Genomic DNA, 19,016 nt, shown 5'->3' with positions numbered 1-19,016 from the left:
GGGCCCCAGCTCTGCCCTTGCCCCCGGAGCCCTCCCTGGTCCCATTGGCACAAGGGGGCACCGCGCTGGGGCACGATGCCGAGCGGGGCCCTGCCATGCAGAGGTGCGCCCAGCCCCAGGCAGCGTTCTGCCGTGGGAAATGGGGCTGAGGCCCCCTGAGAGTCATCGCTGGGCCTGGCATGGCCGCCCAGCCCCTGTGTGATCAGCTGCCCCTCACCGACTCCTGCTCCCATCCCGCCACACCCCCTCAGAGCCCCCCAGCCTCTGTCCCTTCCCGGGGTCACCTGGCCTGGCCTGGCCCCGCACCTTGGCCCCCTGACCCCGGCCCGGCCCCCTCGCTGCCAGGGGCGTAGCCCACATGGCGGCAGCACCTCCAGGGCCTGGCCGTGGTGGCCAGAGCAGGGGCCGGGCCCAGGGGCTGACCGGGCAGCAGGACCCACGGGGCTGGGTGGAGCCCTGGAGTTCCTGGGGAGCCTGGCAGCGTTCATGGTGCTGCGATGCGACCCACACCGGGGGCAGGGGGTGGGAATGCTACCCTAGCAGCCCAGCTGCTCTGCGGAGACCCGGCTGGCGGCTGCCCCCGCCCTGGGCAGCCCTGCCTGCTTCATCCTCACCCCTGCCCCCGCACAGGGCTGATGGTGTCACGGACTCACGGGTCGTGCCCACTCATGGCCCGGTGCGGTCTGTGGGGGGAACCCCCTTCAGTGCGACAGCCCTTCTCGGGGGGCCACTCTCTCTTGGGGTCAGGCCCCTCCACCTCCTGGAGCCGCACCTCTCTGAGCCTCCAGCAACCTCTGCCAGGGACCCCTCAGGGAGTCCCCTCGCCCTGGACCTGCCGGGGCCACCACCCTCAGAGGGAATAATGCTCCCGCCTCCCCCCGCCCCCCGAGCACTGTTCTCTAGATCAGAGCAAGCATAAAACAGGAGGGTTTATTGAGAGTTGAACACAGCACAGGAAACTCTCCGGGCCTCAGGCCTGGCCTCCCTCAGCCCAGCACATCCCAGTCTCTCTGCATCCAGGGGGGCTCTGCCTACTCCCCCTCTCCAGCCCAGAGCCCCCCTGCTTCCCAGCTGGGCATCTGATACCCCCAGCCCCAGGCCCCCGTCTCTGTCCATTGTCTTCTCTCCAGGTAAACAGGGTCGTAAACCTGGGCCTCCTCTCCCCACTTCTGTCCTCTGGCTGGAACCGTCGGGTCACTGGGTCCTCACTCTGCAGCCCATTGTCCGCACACTGTCCAGAACCGGCTGTGATTCCCGAGCTGGGCCTCCGGGTCACCTGGTCGCTGGGGTGTCCGTCCTCCAGGCCATTGGCTGGGGTCCCAAGTTCCCTCTCCGGTCCTCTGCCATCCCTCTCCCCTCACCTCGTTAAACCAGTAACACCCAGGGACACTGAGTCCCACCCGCTCGGCATGCAACCATTGGAAAACCAAGAACCCCTCCCAGTTAGTCACAGATGGCTAGAGCGGCCTGTGTGGCTGCGTGATTCCCTTGCCGCTCCCTGTACAGCCCGGGCATCGGCTGTGCTGTCCCCAGTACCATGCCTGGCAGCGGCAGTCCTAGAGGGCGAGTGGCCCGCGCCGTGGGCTGGGCGCTGCCGGGTTTGCGGGAGGGGTGACCCCGGCTCTCTCCCCACAGGCTGCGGTGGGGGGCAGGTGGCCTTCGCCTGTGGCAAGCCCTGCCCCCGCTCCTGCGAGGACCTGCAGGCGGACACGGCCTGCCTGGACAGCCCCCAGTGCCAGCCCTCGTGTGGCTGCCCCGCTGGCCGGCTCCTCCAGGACGGGGCGTGTGTGAGCCTGGCGCAGTGTCGCTGCAAGTACCACAACGGCTCCCTGGGTGAGTGCGGGGCTGGGGCTGGAGGGGACGGTGCACCCAGGTAAACCTCCACGGCCCGGGCAGGGGGGGTGCGGGGAGGGTACAGGGGGCTGGGCGAGGGGGTGCAGGGAGAGTACAGGGGGCTGGGTTAGGGGATGCTGGGAGGGCGTGGAGGGCTGGGAGGGAGAGATACAGGGAGGGCACGGGGGGCTGGGCCAGGGATAAAGGGAGGGGGGCTGGCTGGGGGATACAGGGAGGGGTGGGCAGGGGAGGGTGTGGGGGGCTGGCCGGGGGATAAGGGAGGGGGCGGGGGGCTAGGCGGGGGATACATGGAGGGGGCAGGGGGGGCTGGGCCGGGGAGGTTGTGGGGGGGCTGGCTGGGGGATACAGGGAGGGCGCAGGGGGCAAGGCGGGGGTTACAGGGAGGGGGAGGGGGACTGGGCAGCAGAGGGGGATGGGGCTGGGTGGGGGATAGAGGGAGATGGCAGGGGGCTAGGCGGGGGTTACAAGGAGGGGGAGGGGGCTGGGTGGGGGATAGAGGGAGGGGGCAGGGGGCTAGGCGGGAGGGGGCAGGGAGGGTGTGGGGGGCTGGGCCAGGGATACAGGGAAGGTGTGGGGGGCTGGACCGGGGATACAGGGAGGGGGCAGGGGGGCTAGGGGCTAGGTGGGGGATACAGGGAGGGCGTGGGGGGCTGGGCAGGGGAGGGCGCAGGAGGATAGTAGGGGGGCTGCGTCTGTGGCTCTCCAGGAAGGTGACGCCCCGGCCCATCTCTCCGCAGAGGGTCCGGAGCAGCAGCCCCCCTCGGCCTGGGCTGGCCCCGTGCCCTGGGAGTACGCGCAGCCTGGGCAGACCGTGTACGGGCCCTGCCAGAACTGGTGAGTGCTGGGCTCTGTGGGCACTCGGGGCCCCTCCCCAGGCATTCTGGGGGCTGGAACGGGGCTGGCGCTGCCCACATCCGTCCTGGGTAGCAGAGCCCCAAACCCCCATCCCCAGGGGGCTGCGGGTGGCTCTGGGGACTGGGAGCTGCTGGGCCTCGGAGCAGACTCGGGGCAGGTGCCACCTGGCAAAGCCCCTCACTGTGACCCACTCTCCAGGGCCCCGCCTGGCATCTGGCCAGAGGTGGCTGAGTGAGCCGAGGAGACGGACCCTTCCCCAGGCCTCGCAGAGCTGCAGCCCCTGCCCAGGGCTCTGGGGCAGTGCCCGGGGGAGGGGAGTCCTGGGTGGGTCATCGGAGCTGGGCTCTGGGGCAGTGCCCAGGTTTTCTCCCCCAGCCAGGGCACCGGGCGTGCGGGGCTCTCGTCTCTGGCTGCCCAGGGCTGGGGCAGGGGTGTTGGATGCAGGTGCAGTTGGGGGCTGCGTGCCCAGGGGGCAGCCCCTGGGTGGTAACGCGCTCTCCCCTCCCCACAGCACCTGCGAGGACGGGCACCTGCAGTGCCGCGCCGACCCTGCGTGCCGGCTGGACGGCGGCTGGGGGGCCTGGGGGCCGTGGTCGCCCTGCCCCGAGCGCTGCCAGGAGGGCCCCCAGTTCCGCTTCCGAGAGTGCGAGAACCCGGCCCCCCAACACGGGGGCAGGGGCTGCACCGGGGACAGCCAGCAGCAGCGAGCCTGCCACCAGGGCGAGCCGCCCTGCCGAGGTGAGAGCCGGGGCGAGGGGCGCTGCGGGGGGCGCTGCGGGGGTGCTGACCCCCAGGCCCCAGCACGTTGGGGAGCGGGGTTACAGGGCACATCCCAGCTGCTCCTAGGCCCTTTCTCAGTGCAGTGGGGTCACGGTGGCACCTACAGTCCCTGACCGAGCCGGCGGTGCCGGGGCCTGTCCCTGCCTGGGACGTCAGAGCTGTGCCCCAGGAGCAGAGACCTGGCACGGGGGCGCCGGGAGGGCCGGGGCGGACGAGTACTGGCGGGGGACAGACGATGCTGGCTGTGAGGGGCCCATTGTACCCGGTGTCTGTGCCCTGCCCCCCGCAGAGGAGGCGCCGTGGAGCGACTGGTCCCCGTGGGCCCCCTGCAGCGTGTCCTGTGGTGGGGGAGAGCAGATCCGCACACGCCACTGTCGCCAGCCGGCCTGCCAGGGGCTGGCCGTGCAGAGCAAGACCTGCCACACCCAGGTCTGCCTCGGTGAGTGACCCTGGGGAGTAACCGCCCCCCCCCCGGCGAGTAACCGCCCCCTCGGGGAGTAACTGCCCCCCCTTGGGGAGTAGCTGCCTTTGCCCCCCCGGGAGTAACCGCCCCCTCGGGGAGTAGCTGCCTCTGCCCCCCCGGGAGTAACCCCCCCTCGGGGAGTAACTGCCCCCCCCTTGGGGAGTAGCTGCCTCTGCCCCCCCGGGAGTAACCCCCCCCTCGGGGAGTAGCTGCCCTTGTCTCCTGCCACCCCCTCGCGGAGTAACCGCTCCCAATACCCCCCATGGGGATTAACTGCCCCCCACTGCCCTCTCTCCCTGACCGGCCCCCCTTCCTCGGGGAGTAACCCCCCCACTGCCCTGTCTCAGTGAGTAGCCCCCAAAGATAGCCCCCCGCGCCGCATCTGCTGAAAGTGCAGGGCGGGGGCGGCAGGTGGGAGGAGGGCCAGGGCTGGCTCTGCAGCGGGGGGAGGGGGACAGGACAGCCCCCTCCAGCTCTGGGGCACCCTGGGCCCCACACTCACTCCCAGGCCTCGAGCCCGGGCCCGTGGGGCAGCCCGCAGGGAGCTCAGGCCTGTCTGTCGCCCTCCCCACAGAAGTGGGCTGCCCGGCGGGGCGCCTGTACCGGGAGTGCCTGCAGGAGGAGGGCTGCCCCTACAGCTGTGCCCACCTCACCCGCCAGATGGACTGCTTCTCCGATGGCTGTGAGGAGGGCTGCCACTGCCCGGCGGGCACCTACCAGCACCACGGAGCCTGCGTCCAGGTCAGGCGCCCGTGGGCTGTTCCCTCGCTCTGCAGCGGGGCAGAGAGCAGCATGGCATGGGCAGCGCCACTGAGCTTCCAGCCCATGGCACTTGAGCTAAGTCGCGCCCCAGTGCATTGTGGGGGGGAGATACGTGAGCTAAGCCATGGCCCGGTGCATTGTGGGTGGGAAGAATACGTGAGCTAAGCCACGCCCCGGTGCATTGTGGGTGGGGGGATACGTGAGCGAAGCCACGCCCCAGTGCATTGTGGGGGGGAGATACGTGAGCTAAGCCATGCCCTGGTGCATTGTGGGGGGGGAGATCCATGAGCTAAGCCATGGCCCGGTGCATTGTGGGTGGGGGGAATATGTGAGCTAAGCCACGCCCCGGTGCATTGTGGGTGGGGGGAATACGTGAACTAAGCCGCGCCCCGATGCATTGTGGGTGGGGGGAATATGTGAGCTAAGCCACGCCCCGGTGCATTGTGGGTGGGGGGAATACATGAGCTAAGCCACGCCCCGGTGCATTGTGGGTGGGGGCATACGTGAGCTAAGCCACGCCCCGGTGCATTGTTGCGGGGGGGGGGGGGGATACGGGAGCTAAGCCATGCCCCGGTGTATTGTGGGGGGAGCATACGTGAGCTAAGCTGCGCCCCAGTGCATTGTGGATGGGGGGGAATACATGAGCTAAGCCACGCCCCGGTGCATTGTGGGTGGGGGGAATACGTGAGCTAAGCCATGCCCCGGTGCATTGTGGGTGGGTGATACGCCCCAGTGCATTGTGGGGGGGATACGTGAGCTCAGCCACACCCAGTGCTTTGTGGGTGGGGGGATACGTGAGCTCAGCCACGCCCCAGTGCATTGTGGGTGGGTGCTAAGTGAGTTAAGTGATGCCCCAGTGCATTGTGGGATATGTTTGTGGGTGCTCCCTGGCTGCGAGCTGTGCTGGCCACATGCGCAGGCCCCCGTGGGGGCAGGAACAGGCGGGTTGCCCAGGAGGAGTTGGCTGGCGAGGCCGTCCCCGGCTGCGGGCACACGGGGGCATGCACCCGGAGCCCTGCAGCATGGGGTCGGCTCGCTGGGGTGTCTGCGGCTGTTCTCAGGTGCCCGTCCAGCAGCACTAGTCCATGCCAGGGCAGAGGTCCAGTCCCTGCGTTCTCCATGCCGGAGGGGCCCCTGCCCCCCAAGCGACCACCGCAGTTTTTGCCTCCCGTGCAGGAGTGCCCCTGCCTGGTCACCGAGGAGACCCTGCAGGAGCTCCAGAACCATTCAGCAAACGCCAGCGCCCTCCCGGCCGTCCTCACCGCCCAGGGCCGCTGGGTCTCTCTGGGCCAGGAGGTGCAGCCCCACGACACGATTCGCTCCGCCTGCAGCACCTGGTGAGTCCGCCTGCGCCACGGCCCCACCCCGGCTGCGGGGCTGTGTCGGCCATGCCGGCGCCGGCTCTGCAGGGGGCTGCACCGGGCCTAGCGCCGGCGCTCCAGGGCAGCAGTGTCTGGGTGTGGCCCTGTTCCCTCCTTCCACCCCCAGCGCTGGCCTGAGAGCTGCTCCTCCCAGGGCAGTCCCGCGGGGGGCTGAGCCGAACCCCACACGCCTGCCCCAGGACTGGGATGGGGAACGGGGCCAGTGGCTGCCTACGCCCGTGGCTGGGAGCACGGCCAGCCTGATCCCACGGAGCCGCCTACACCCTGGGCCCGTGACAATGTGCTGAGCGGCCAGCGAGAGCGGGAACAGGCCCCGGGAGGGCGACCCGCTGAGCTCTCTGGGTGCATCCCTCTCCCAAGGGACCGGCTGCATGGGACCTGCAAGCCCCATTGCAGAATGTGGGGCCGCGTGGGGCTTGTGCTGCTGGAACGCGGCTGGCTTAGAAGGGAATTTGCAGGGTCGCTACGCTGGGAGCTACCAGCCCAACCCCATCCACCCGGCGCTGGCTCTGGGGCCGTGGACAGTTCTGGGGGGTGAGCGCTGTGTGTAGGGCGGCCCTAGAGAGTGGGCTGGGCCAGGGCTCGGCACGGCCCCACCGCTGCCTTTCCAGACTCGAGCCGTCCTGGGAACATCTGCTGCTGTGCCCGGGCCGTGCCCCGAACTGCCCCTTCCTGGGACTGCGGGTCCTTGCTGCTCTGCTCCCCGGCTCTGCGGCAGGCCCATCCCCCTGCGTCTCTGCTAGACCCTCCCCCCCGGGGGCTGCCCTCTCCTGATTGCTCGGACCCTGCCCGTGCCGGGGCCGTTCTGATCTCCTGCCCGTTCCCTTCCAGCACCTGCCACAATGGCCAACTGAACTGCTCCTTCACCCGGTGCCCGCTGGACGGCGGCTTCGCGCCCTGGAGCCCCTGGACCCCCTGCTCCGTGAGCTGCGGGGGGCTGGGGCACATGACCAGGGCACGGGGCTGCACCAGCCCCCCTCCTGCCAATGGAGGGAAGGACTGCGTGGGCCCTCGGACTGACATCAAGTACTGCCAGACACTGGAGTGCCCAGGTGAGAGGGCGCCTGGGGGCTCTGCAGACCCACTCTCCCCTGTGCCCCCGGATTCCCCGCAGGGGCAGGCGAGACGGGCAGGGCTGGCCGTGTCCAGCTGCCCCACCATGCCACTGGCAGTTAGCTCGCTCCACGGGATCCCTGGGGGGTAGTTGTGAATGCTGGGCACTGCCCGGAGAGGGCCCGACGTGGGAACATTAGAGCCCCCACCCGGTGAACAATCAGCTCTCGGGCTGGGGGAGGCACTGCCCGCTCTGCTGCCATGCGCGGTGCTCAGCAGGCTTGCCCGGAGAGCACAGCAAGCGCCACCCGGGCCCCGTGGCTTTTCAGACATGGTTCGTAGGCGCCAAGTGCCGGAGAACCCGCCCCAGCGCCGCCCCGGTGGAGCTGCAGCGGCTCTGGTAGAAAGAGCCGGGCGTGGAGAGCTGGGCGCGGTTGCAGGTACCAGGTGCTGGAGAACCCGCTCCGTCCCCGCCCTGGCAGAGCTGCAGCGGCTCTGGTAGAAAGAGCCGGGCATGGAGAGCTGGGCGTGGTTGCAGGGACCAGGTGCCGGAGAACCCGCTCCGTCCCCGCCCCGGCGGAGCTGCAGCGGCTCTGGTAGAAAGAGCCGGGCGTGGAGAGCTGGGCGCGGTTGCAGGGACCAGGTGCCGGAGAACCCGCTCCGTCCCCGCCCCGGCTGGGCCCAGGGTCACTCCCTTCACCAGCAGAACTCCTGCTGTTTCCAATGGGCAGCGTCTGACTCAGCTCCAGCCGATGGCTGTCCTTAGCCATGAACATCTCCCCCCTCGGCTCGCAGACATCGCCTCCCGTGGGGTTCTCCTGGCCGTGAGCCGGGCCCTCGCCACCCCGCTCCGGCTGCGCTGGCTAGCAGAGGGGCTAGTGCTGCTGGCGGAGCTCCGGCGGGCGTGCGAGGAAACTGGCAGCCGCAGAATCGTAACTCTCCCTTCTTTCTTCTTTCCTCCCCAGTGACGCCTGGTGCCACAAAGGAGCCTGTCCCCAGCGTGCCAGGTGAGGGGAGGGGCGGGGGGCGCCCAGGGGCCGTGCTGGGGCTGGTACAAACACGGGGTCGGAGCGGGAGCCTTGCCTGCGGGCCCCTCTTCCCCAGGAAGGGGAGAGTGCACCGGGCTCCACCACCTGGGGAGGCTGCACCCGTCCGCTGACCCTGCGGGGCCCCCCTCGCCCACAGCCTGCGGCTAAGGGGTGATCCCCATGCTGCGCGCCGCGCAAAGCTGCTGGGCTGGGCTGGGCTGGGCTCCGGCTCCGGCTCTGGGAGGGCAGGGCGGATTAGTGGTTAAAGCGGGCGGGGGAATCCAGGACTCCTGGGTTCTACCCCAGCTGAGGGCAGTGGGTTCTAGTGGTTAGAGCAGTGGAGTGGGAATCAGGACTTCTGGGTTCTACCCCCGACCTGCCATTGGCTTTCTGTGACCTTGGTAAGTCCCTTCCCCTCCGGGCCTCAGTTTCCCCTGTAACAGGGCTGGGTTCCTGCTCCCGCAGGGGTGGGGTCTGGAAGCGGTTTGAGGCCCTGAACAGTGAGTTAACCCTGGCTGCCCCCTTCCCCTGCGCTTCAGGCTCCGAGGAGGGCTTCAGCCTCTGGTCCCCGTGGAGCCCCTGCTCCAAAACCTGCACCGATCCCGAGTTCCCAGCCACCAAAACCCGGACCCGGGGCTGTGCGGGAGGAGCCAACTGCACCGGGGAGTCGTTCCAGGAGCGGGCGTGTAACCTGCCCCAGTGCACAGGTGAGGCGTCCGGAGGGGGCACGGAGCTTGCCCCGGTGCACAGGTGAGGCGTCCGGAGGGGGCACGGAGCCTGCCCCGGTGCACAGGTGAGGCGTCCGGAGGGGACCTGTAACCTGCCCTGGTGCACAGGTGAGGCGTCCGGAGGGGGCACGGAGCCTGCCCCGGTGCACAGGTGAGGCGTCCGGAGGGGCACGGAGCCTGCTCCGGTGCACAGGTGAGGCGTCCGGAGGGGGCACGGAGCCTGCCCCGGTGCACAGGTGAGGCGTCCGGAGGGGACCTGTAACCTGCCCTGGTGCACAGGTGAGGCATCCGGAGCGGGCGTGTAACCTGCCCCGGTGCACAGGTGAGGTGTCTGGAGGGGGCACGGAGCCTGTCCCAGTGCACAGGTGAGGCGTCCAGAGAGGGCGTGTAACCTTCCCTGGTGCACAGGTGAGGCGTCCGGAGAGGGCGTGTAACCTGCCCTGGTGCACTGGTGAGGCATCCAGAGCAGGCGTATAACCTGTCCCAGTGCACAGGTGAAGTGTCTGGAGGGGGCACAGAGCCTGCCCCAGTGCACAGGTGAGGCGTCCAGAGAGGGCGTGTAACCTGCCCTGGTGCACAGGTGAGGTGTCCGGAGCAGGTGTGTAACCTGCCCCAGTGCACAGGTGAGGTGTCTGGAGGGGGCACGGAGCCTGCCCCAGTGCACAGGTGAGGCGTCCAGAGAGGGCGTGTAACCTTCCCTGGTGCACAGGTGAGGCGTCCGGAGAGGGCACCCTACTGCACAGTGAGAGGCCGGGCGGGGGACCCTCTCACCCCATGGGCAGGGCAGGGCTGGGTGTGGGGAGCGGGGTGCACCACAGCCCCGGTCCATGCTCTGCCCAGCTAGGAGAGTGCCTCGACGGGCCACGAGTGACGGGCGAGGAGCTGGGGCACCGACCAGCAGCCGCTGGTAGCGGGCCAGCGCAGGGCAGCGTGGGATCCCCGGGGCTGGGCAGCTGGGCAGAGAGCAGGGGTTGCTCCAGGGTGACGAGTGCACCATCGCCCCAAGTGCCCTGAACTCCCCTGCAGGGAGCCCCCAGCTCGCCCCCTGCTCCCCCAGCTCGCCCTGTCCAGCCCCCACCGGATCACCCACAGCTCGCCCTGAGCTCCCCCTCCCTGCCCCCAGCTCACCCCATCCAACCCCCCCAGCTCACCCCACACCAGGCCCCGCTCACCCAGCCCGAGCCCCCTCTCCCTGCCCCCTGCCTCACCCCACATCCAAACCCCACAGCTCACCCCCACATCAGGCCCCGCTCACCCAGCCTGAGCTCCCCCGCCCCTGCTGCGGAGCGACACCCCGGTGGACTCACCGCATCTCTGCTCCGTGCCCCGCAGACGCGCCCCCGTGCCTGGGTGAGGAGTGCGCCGGCAGGAACTGCACCTGGACCCCGTGGGCGCCGTGGAGCGAGTGTTCCCGCAGCTGCGGCGTGGGCCAGCAGCGACGTCTGCGCACCTACCACCCCCCCGGGGAGCAGGGGCTCTGGTGCCAGGGCATCCTGACTGCAAACACCGAGCGGCGCTTCTGCAACCTGCAGGCCTGCAAAGGTAGGGCCGTGGGCACGGGTGACGCGGGCGTCGCTGCCCCAGGCTGGCTGCCTCACCCGGGGGCACCCTGGCTCCCAACGCCCCATGTCGCCACCCTCGGCTGTACCTTGCCAGGAGATTGACCCCTCCCTGCCCACTGCCTGGGACACGCCCACAGCCCCATGCACGGCGGGCACCCGGAGCACCCCCGCCTCGCTGATGGTGCCACACAGCTTCCCCTCTGGGACCACCCGCAGGCAGTGCCCAGCCCCAGGGGAGGGTCTGGCCCAGGGCTGCCTGGCGTGAGCTGGGAGGGTCGGCCAGGCGTCACGGTGCGGCTGGGGGCCGGGCTGCGTCCGGCGTTAACGGCTGTTCTCCCCTCCCCGTGTCTCCCCCCGCCATGCCCGTCGGCGTCTCTGTGAGCCAGTGGCTGGAGCCTGGTCCAAGTGGAGCCCGTGGTCGTGGTGCGACCGCACCTGCGGGGGAGGCCGCTCTGTGCGCACTCGCACCTGCACCAGCCCCCCGCCCAAGAACGGAGGGGCCCGCTGCCCAGGGGAGAAGTACCAGGGGCGCGTCTGCAACCCCCGGCCCTGCGGTAGGGAGCACGGGGGTGCGGGGGGCTGGTGCCTGGCTGGACGGGGGCCATGGAGGGAGGGGCCCTGGGAGCTGGGATGGAGGCTCCCTGTCCTGCCAGTGCCCATCATATTCAGAGTGAGCAGGGAGCACGGCCTCCTGGCGCTGAGTCGCCGTGCCCAGGGGATGCTTGGCACTGCCCGAAAGCAGCTGGGGGCACGGCACAGGGGCCTGCAGGGCCAGTGCGGGGTAGTGGGATCTCAGGTGGGAGTCACCACACACCTGGCCGGTGCATTTACGGGGCTCGCCCTGCCCTGCCCCCTGCTGCCCAGCACCGCCAGCTGGCACCTGGCACCTGGCCTGGCACACCGATGGCAGCCCCAGAGCTGGGCTCTACAGCCACGCTCCACTCCCGGAGCAGGGCAAGGGCAGGCGCTGGGCTCCACTCTGCAGCCCCAGAGGCGGGGGCACCAGAGGGCACTTGGGGAGGGGGGGCACCGCCAGGGGAGGGACCCCAGAGCTCGGAGGGGACTATGGAGCGTTTGGCATTGTTAAGAACAGAGACACTACATGACTGGTATCCGCCCTCCCCTGCCCTGCCGCCCCGATCAGCCCCTCTAGCCCTGCCCCTCCCCGGCCCTGCCAACCGGATCAGACCCGGGGCCCCTCTAGCCCTGCCCCTCCCGTGCCCTGCCAATCGGATCAGACCTGGGGCCCCTCTAGCCCTGCCCCGCCCCGCCGCCCCGATCAGACCCAGGGCTCCTCTAGCCCTGCCTCTCCCCTGCCCTGCCGCCCCGATCAGACCCGGGGCCCCTCTAGCCCTGCCCTGCCCCGCCGCCCTGATCAGACCCGGGGCCCCTCTAGCGTTGCCCCTCCCCCCGGCTCTCATTGCCCAGCCCTGCCTGGGTGTGGGGCTGCAGGGCGGGGTCACTTCCCCAGCCCTGCGATGACCTGTCCCCATTGCGCCCCAGAGGAGGGATGCCCGCCTGCCATGGCCATGGTGGACTGCGCCAACCGATGCCCGCGCCATTGCTGGGACCTGCAGGAGGGCATCACGTGCCAGGACGGGGAGGCCTGCGAGCCCGGCTGCCGCTGCCCGGAAGGTGGGTGCCCTGTGCGGGCGGCTGGGGTGAGAGGGCACACGGAGGGCTGGGGGATCGCTGCCTTGGCGTTATTCACCCCCGGGGTCTCCTCCTCCACAGGGCTGGCCAGAGCCCGTCCTCTCGAGATCCCTGGGGTCCCCAGGGCAGGCATAGCCGGGGGCCCTTTGCCAGGGTGTCCTGGCTCCAGATGGGAGCTAGGACTCGGATCCTCCGTGCCGAAAGCAGGGGTCGCGGCGATTCTCCTTGTCCTGGGAGCCGTGCGGGTCTATGACACCCCGGAGAAGTTCTGGGGGTGCCCAGCAGAGCCCTGACGCCAGGCCCGTCTCCCCCCTCCCCGTGCAGGGACCCTGGAGCAGGACGGCGCCTGCGTCTCCCCGCAGCACTGCGAGTGCACCGACGCCCAGGGGCACAGCTGGGTACCAGGCAGCCTGCGCCACGACGGCTGCAACAACTGCACGTGCTCCGAGGGGCGGCTGCTTTGCACCCGCCGCACCTGCCCCCCCAGCCAGTGCGACTGGAGCCACTGGTCCCGCTGGTCCCCGTGCAGCGTCACCTGTGGGGACGGGCTGCAAACCCGCTTCAGGTGAGGGGCCCCGCCCAAGGCCTCCTGCTCGCGGGACACTGAGACCCCAGGCTGTGCGGAGCTCCAGCCCCTGCCTATCCCAGCAGGGGGCGCTGGGGAGGGGAAGGGGTGGGGTGCTAGCTCGGGGGGGGGGGGGGGATCTCCCAGCAGGGGGAGCCGTGGGGAGCACGGCAGGGCGCTGCTGTGGGGGGAGCTCCAGGCAGGGGGTGCTGTGGGGTGGGGGTGGGGCTGCTGGCTGGGGGGCGCCCCCTGCACTTGCTTTCCCCAGTTGCGGAGGGCGCAGCCCGGTGCTGGGCGCAGGGGCACCTGCTGGGGGAGCTCCAGCGCTGGGTGCCATTCCCCGGGGTGCCCAGGGCCCGGCCAGCCGCTGCCCCGTGGGCTCGCTGGGCCCGGCTCATGTGCTCCCCTCTCCCTTCCTTTCCAGGACGGCCACGTCGGGCTCCTGGGCCAGGGAGTGCCAGAAGGAGCAGTTGCAGACCAGGCCCTGCCCCCAGGGGCCCTGCCCGCCCCTCTGCCCGCACCAGGGCTGGGAGAGACGCCTGGGGGACACCTGGCTACTGGGCGAGTGCCAGCAATGGTCAGTGCCCCGGGGGGGCAGCCGGACCGGCCACGCGCCCTCCTCCCAAGGTGCCCGAGTGTTGGGGGTGGGGGGTGCAGGGACTCAGTGGGAGCCGGGACACCGGGGGCTCCGAGTTGGGTAGCCATGCGCCAGTCCCTGCCCACAGGTACAGCGGGGCTGACCAAGGGGCGATTCCTGAGGGTGGGGGCGCTTGGGCTGGGCAGGAGACCTCAGCGCCACCGGGGGGACCGCACCCCATCCGCCCTGACTCGTCTGTCTGCCCTTCCCTCTAGTATCTGCACCCCGGAGGGCATCTACTGCCAGGACATCGCATGTGCAGGTGAGTGCCCCCCTGGAGCCCTGGCCCCCTGCCCCCTCCCGCCGAGAGGACCCTGCCCCCCAGTGCTAACCCTGCCCGTCCCCCCAGTGCCTGGCTTCTGGGTGCCCTGGCCCCCTGCCCCCTCACGCCAAGGGGACCCTGCCCCCCAGTGCTAACCCTGCCCGTCTCCCCAGTGCCCGGCTCCTGGACGCCCTGGCCCCCTGCCCCTCCTGCCGAGGGGACCCCGCCCCCTAGTGCTAACCCGGCCCGTCTCCCCAGTGCATGGCTCCTGGACGCCCTGGTCTCCCTGGTCCGACTGCCCCGTCACCTGTGGCAACGGCACCCACGTCCGCACCAGGGCCTGCATCAACCCGCCACCGCGCAACAATGGCTCGGCCTGCGCCGGCCCCGAGGCCGAGGCCCAGGGCTGCGCTGCCCGGCCATGCCCAGGTGAGTGGTGCCCGCCTGGGCTGGGTGGGGGGCCCGGAGCCCCTGCCCCTGCTAACGCTCTGTCCCCTCCTGCAGCGGCCGAGCGATGCGACTGGTCGGCCTGGAGCCCCTGCTCACGCTCCTGTGGCACCGGCCTGGCCACGCGGACGGGGACTTGCGCCTGCCCCAGCCCCGAGGGGCCCAGCGCCCCCTGCAATGACAGCGCCCGCCAGGAGGTGGAGCCCTGCTACCTGCGGCCGTGTGAAGGTAGGGACAGCCCCGGGGGACGGGAGGGCGGCGCCGGAGCCAGCGTGCGCTCAGCCTGCAGTGGTGCCCCCATCTGGCCTGCTCGGGGCGGGGTGTCCTGCATGAACAGGAGCTCGTGGGACGTGGTGTCGGGTCCACGGGGTCGGGGCTGGCCTTGGAGGAGTCCCGTAGTGCGCCCGACCCCCACGGAGCCGGGCTCTGGGGAGCCTCGTCCACTCCGTGGGGACCGACGCGCCCAGGGACCTGCAGCGCCCCTCACCCAGCGCAGGCCCAGCCGCCGGGGTTGTCAGTCACCTGGCGCACGGCCTGGGGGCCCCGGAGCTAGCCCGGAGGGTCAGTTAGAGCAGAGCCTGTCTGGCCAGCCCAGCGCCCAGCTGCTGGGACTCTGTGGGCAGGCTCTGTCCTGCGCCGAGCTCCTTCCCGCAGCTCGGGCTGGGTCTGTGCCCAGCGTCCCTGGGGGTGCGGGGAGAGGATCCTCATTCTGGGCGCCGGGTGCCCACATCCGGGGACTGTGTCTGCCCTCTGCTCGGGTTTTCCATTGATCTGGGTCGGCCTCGGCCAGTCCTTTGTAAGGGCCCATCCAATCGGGTCAGCCTGCTCAGTGACCCCCCGCACCTCTTAGCCTGCCCTGAGAGCAAACTTCATCCCTTTCCCCTGCTGGGCAGCTGGGCACAGTATAGGGGAAACTGAGGCACACATCGGGCTCTTCCTCCCTGCCCCCAGAGAACTTCCTGGCTGAGGGGGAAACTGAGGCAGGGGCTGAGGGAAGGGGGCCTGGCCGGAGTCAGTTAAGAACCAGGACCAGACCCAGCTGTCCAGGCTCCTGGGGCAGCTCTCCTGGTCGCACGGCCTCTTCTCTGGCTCCCCAGGGGGAGGGTCTGGCCCCCCATGGCGGCTGGGGGCTGGGCGGGGCCCCGGGGAACGTGCCAGGCTGCCATGCTGGGCCCCTCTCCTCTGCCCCAGGCGACTGCTCCTGGAGCCCCTGGACGCCGTGGACCCAGTGCTCCTGCAGCTTCCTGGTGCAGCAGCGCTACCGGAACCAGCGGGGCCCGGGCCCCCAGGGGGCGCTGTGTGTGGGGCTGGACGGCGAGTTCCGCGCCTGCGACTCCTCCCAGTGCTCGGGTGAGGGCGGGGCCGGGGCACGACTGGCTGGGCAGGGGCCCTGGGGGGGAACCAGGTGGGGCTGGGACCCTGGGGGGGGAGCCGGAGTCGGGGCACGACTGGCTGGGCAGGGGCCCTGGGGGGGAACCAGAGGGGGTTGGGACCCTGGGGGGGGAGCCAGAGCCGGGGCACGACTGGCTGGGCAGGGACCCTGGGGGGGAACCAGGGGTGGGGGGCTGGGACAGAGCCCCGCAAGAATTCTGCTCTCACTCCCGTGGTTGGTGCCCCTCCCCTGACCCGCTCAGAGAGCGCCCCCAGCAGGATGGACCCTGCCCTCCTCCCCCCTGTGCACTCCCCCTCCGGGCACTGTCTTCACCCCCCACCCCCGCGCCAGTGCCCGGGCACCCCTGGGACTCCCCTCTCTGAGGCGGCAGTGTCTCCCGTAGAGGGGAGAGCGCCCCCCGGGGGCACCCAGAGCCATTTGTTCACCCCTCCTCGTGGTGGGTCCCCTCTGGCCCCTTGCTCTGCCCGGAGCCCCCCGCTGAGTGCCTGGCTGTGGGGCCATTGGATACCCGGGTCACTGTGATGCTGCGGGCCGGGCGGGCAGCCCCGTCCCCTCCCCGGCCGGCAAGCCCTGTGCTGGGGGTGACCCTGTGCCCCTGCCCCGCAGAAGCCAACTGTGAGCCTCCCTTTGAGTTTCGGGAGTGCGGGATCCCCTGCGCCGGCCTGTGCTCCACGCTGCAGCGCCAGGAGCTGTGCACAGCCATCCCCCGGTGCCTGCCCGGCTGCTACTGCCCGCAGGTGAGGGGCGCGGGGGCAGGGGCACGGGGGGGTCTCAGCAGGAGAGGGGCGCGGGGGCAGGGGCGCGGGGGGTCTCAGCAGGAGAGGGCAGAGGGAGCAAGCCTAGGCAGGCCCTGGTAACCAGAGGGACTCGCTGCTGCAGGACAACGTCGCAGCCTGGGCAAGGGGGTGGCCCGTCCTGGGGCTCTCGGCCCGCCAGCTGCAGGGTGCACACAGCCCAGCTGGCCAGCAGGGCGCGTCCCCGTGGCAGGCTCCTGCCTCTCAAAGGCGCCAGCGTGGGGCAGGGCCACGGGCTTGTTTCTGGGCTGGTGCTCGGCCCCCCCCCGCAGCAGATCCCCGGTTGCCATGACGGAGCTGCGGGGAGGTGGCGAGGCCTCGGCAGGGGCAGGTCCCTGCTCCTCACAGCCCTGCCGGTGCCCAGGTACCTGGGGGCAGGGCACAGACCCAAGGGGGCAGGGCACTGGGTACGGCTCGTGGGGAGGGGCACTGGGGGAACGACAGGGGGCAGGGCACAGACCCCGAGGGGGGCAACTACTGGGTACAGATGTGGAGGGGTGGGGGAGGGGCACGGGGGAATGACGGGGGGCAGGGGACAGACCCCGAGGGGGGCAGCTACTGGGTACAGATGTGGAGGGGTGGGGGAGGGGCACTGGGGGAACGACGGGGGGCAGGGCACAGACCCCGAGGGGGGCAGCTACTGGGTACAGATGTGGAGGGGTGGGGGAGGGGCACTGGGGGAACGACGGGGGGCAGGGCACAGACCCCGAGGGGGGCAGGGTTCGTGGGGAGCCATAGGGGCGTGTAGTGACACAGTCGGGGCCGGCTGCCCCCTGGCAGTGGGCCAGACCCAGCTGGGTGTGGGTGCCGGTGGCAGCACCCTCCGTGGGGTATCTACCGCTGTGCTGGGCAGAGCCCGGGGCAATGCACTGGGGCACCTGCGGCCTGGCTGGACCCGGGGCTTGGCCCCCTCTTACCCCTGCTCCTGTGCCCCGGCAGGGCCTAGTGGAGCAGAGGGGAACCTGCGTGCCCCCCGCGCAGTGCGGCTGCCTCCACCTCCGCCCGGGCGAAGGGCCCGTCTACCTGGCGGCCGGGGACACCGTGCTCGTGGGCTGCAAAGAATGGTGAGTGTGTGGGCAGCTTCGCCAGGCGGGGCTGGGGCTGCCACAGGGAGGGAACGGGCAGCGGGGCCGGCTGAGAGGCGTCTGTGGGCACAGCGCGTTCCCCGGCCTGGCAGAGGGGACCAGGCCAGCCCTGCCCGGGGACGGGGGCTGCTCTGTGCAGCAGGCGGGTCGCCAGGCGGGGCCGGTGGGGCCGGTGGCAGGGCTGTGGGCGTGATGGGCACTAACCAGACGGTTTGTCTCTGCAGCGTGTGCCAGGAGGGGACGCTGCAGTGCAGCAGCGAGAGCTGCCAGGGTAAGTACCCTCCTCCCCCCCCACGGGCACCAGCGGGCGCCAGGAGGAGCCTCCCCAGGGGGAGATCTGGGGGGTGCCCCGTCCTGCGGAGCAGCGGTGGTGGCACTGTCGGCCCAAGACGGGACTGAGCCGGACGGACCCCCACGCGGCTCTGTCCCCTGGCACCAGCGCAGGGCCCTACTGAGATCTCTGAGGTGGGGGAGCCAGCCTGCGCCCCGTCAATATCCACCCCCTGCCCCTGATACCCACCTCCTGGCCCCCAGCCAGCCTGCCCCTGCACCCCGATACCCACCCTCTGCCCCCCCAGCCAGCCTGCCCCAGCACCCCATTACCCACCCCTGCCCCCCAGCCAGCCTGCCTCTGCACCCCAATACCCACCCTCTGCACCCACAGCCAGCCTGCCCCTGCACCCCGATACCCACCCTTTGCCCTCCCAGCCAGCCTGCCCCTGCACCCCATTACCCACCCTCTGCCACCCCAGCCAGCCTGCCCCCCTGTTGATATCCACACCCTGCCCATCAGCCAGCCTACCCCAGCACCCCGATACCCACCCCCTGCACCTCCCAACCAGCCTGCCCCAATACCCATCCCCTGCCCCCCAGCCAGCCCTGACCCCCGATACTCACCCTCTGCCCCTCCAGCCAGCTTGCCCCAGCACCCCAATACCCACCACTGTACCTCTGAGCCAGCCTACCCCAACCCCTGATCTGCACCCCCCAGCCAGCCAGCCGTGACCTCTCAATGCACACACCCTGCGCCCCAACCAGCCTGCCTCGACCCCCCATACACACCCCTGAACCCCAGCCAGCCTCCCCCGGGCCAGCCTGCCCCAACCCCCCCATACACACCCCTGAACCCCAGCCAGCCTCCCCCGGGCCGGCCTGCCCCGACCCCCCCATACACACCCCTGAACCCCAGCCAGCCTCCCCCCAGCCAGCCTGCCTCTGCACCCCAATACCCACCCTCTGCACCCCCAGCCAGCCTGCCCCTGCACCCCGATACCCACCCCCTGCCCCCCAGCCAGCCTGCCCCTGCACCCTGATACCCATCCCCTGCCCCCCAGCCAGCCTGCCCCTGCACCCCGATACCCATCCCTGTACCTCTGAGCCAGCCTACCCCAACCCCTGATCTGCACCCCCCAGCCAGCCAGCCGTGACCTCTCAATGCACACACCCTGCGCCCCAACCAGCCTGCCTCGACCCCCCCATACACACCCCTGAACCCCAGCCAGCCTCCCCCGGGCCAGCCTGCCTCGACCCCCCCATACACACCCCTGAACCCCAGCCAGCCTCCCCCGGGCCAGCCTGCCCCGACCCCCCTATACACACCCGAGCCAGCCTGCCCCCCAGCCAGCCTGCCCTGATTCCCCATACACACCCCTTGTCCCCCCAGCCAGCCTGCCCCCCAATACCCACCTCTGTTGCCCGTCCCGTGGCGGCGTC

At 70.8% G+C, this 19,016-nt stretch overlaps 1 protein-coding gene across 1 annotated transcript in view; it reads left to right on the top strand.

Annotated features, from left to right (window-relative positions):
* Window positions 1-19,016, top strand: part of LOC101930988 (SCO-spondin) — a 121,619-nt gene that overhangs the window by 84,362 nt on the left and 18,241 nt on the right. Inside the window, 21 exon segments of the mRNA XM_065582380.1 lie at window positions 1,636-1,833; window positions 2,592-2,688; window positions 3,221-3,447; window positions 3,779-3,928; window positions 4,527-4,693; window positions 5,891-6,051; window positions 6,928-7,148; window positions 8,115-8,156; window positions 8,717-8,884; window positions 10,238-10,447; window positions 10,854-11,021; window positions 11,971-12,102; window positions 12,445-12,685; window positions 13,110-13,262; window positions 13,538-13,584; window positions 13,843-14,013; window positions 14,089-14,259; window positions 15,223-15,381; window positions 16,031-16,161; window positions 17,158-17,282; window positions 17,528-17,574. Coding sequence (XP_065438452.1) covers window positions 1,636-1,833; window positions 2,592-2,688; window positions 3,221-3,447; window positions 3,779-3,928; window positions 4,527-4,693; window positions 5,891-6,051; window positions 6,928-7,148; window positions 8,115-8,156; window positions 8,717-8,884; window positions 10,238-10,447; window positions 10,854-11,021; window positions 11,971-12,102; window positions 12,445-12,685; window positions 13,110-13,262; window positions 13,538-13,584; window positions 13,843-14,013; window positions 14,089-14,259; window positions 15,223-15,381; window positions 16,031-16,161; window positions 17,158-17,282; window positions 17,528-17,574 — 3,186 coding nt within the window.

Source organism: Chrysemys picta, chromosome 2, assembly GCF_011386835.1.
Source record: "Chrysemys picta bellii isolate R12L10 chromosome 2, ASM1138683v2, whole genome shotgun sequence".
In the NCBI taxonomy this organism is placed as follows: domain Eukaryota; kingdom Metazoa; phylum Chordata; order Testudines; family Emydidae; genus Chrysemys; species Chrysemys picta.
Note: the sequence above shows the minus strand (reverse complement) of the source record. Positions and strands in the feature narration are given on the sequence as shown.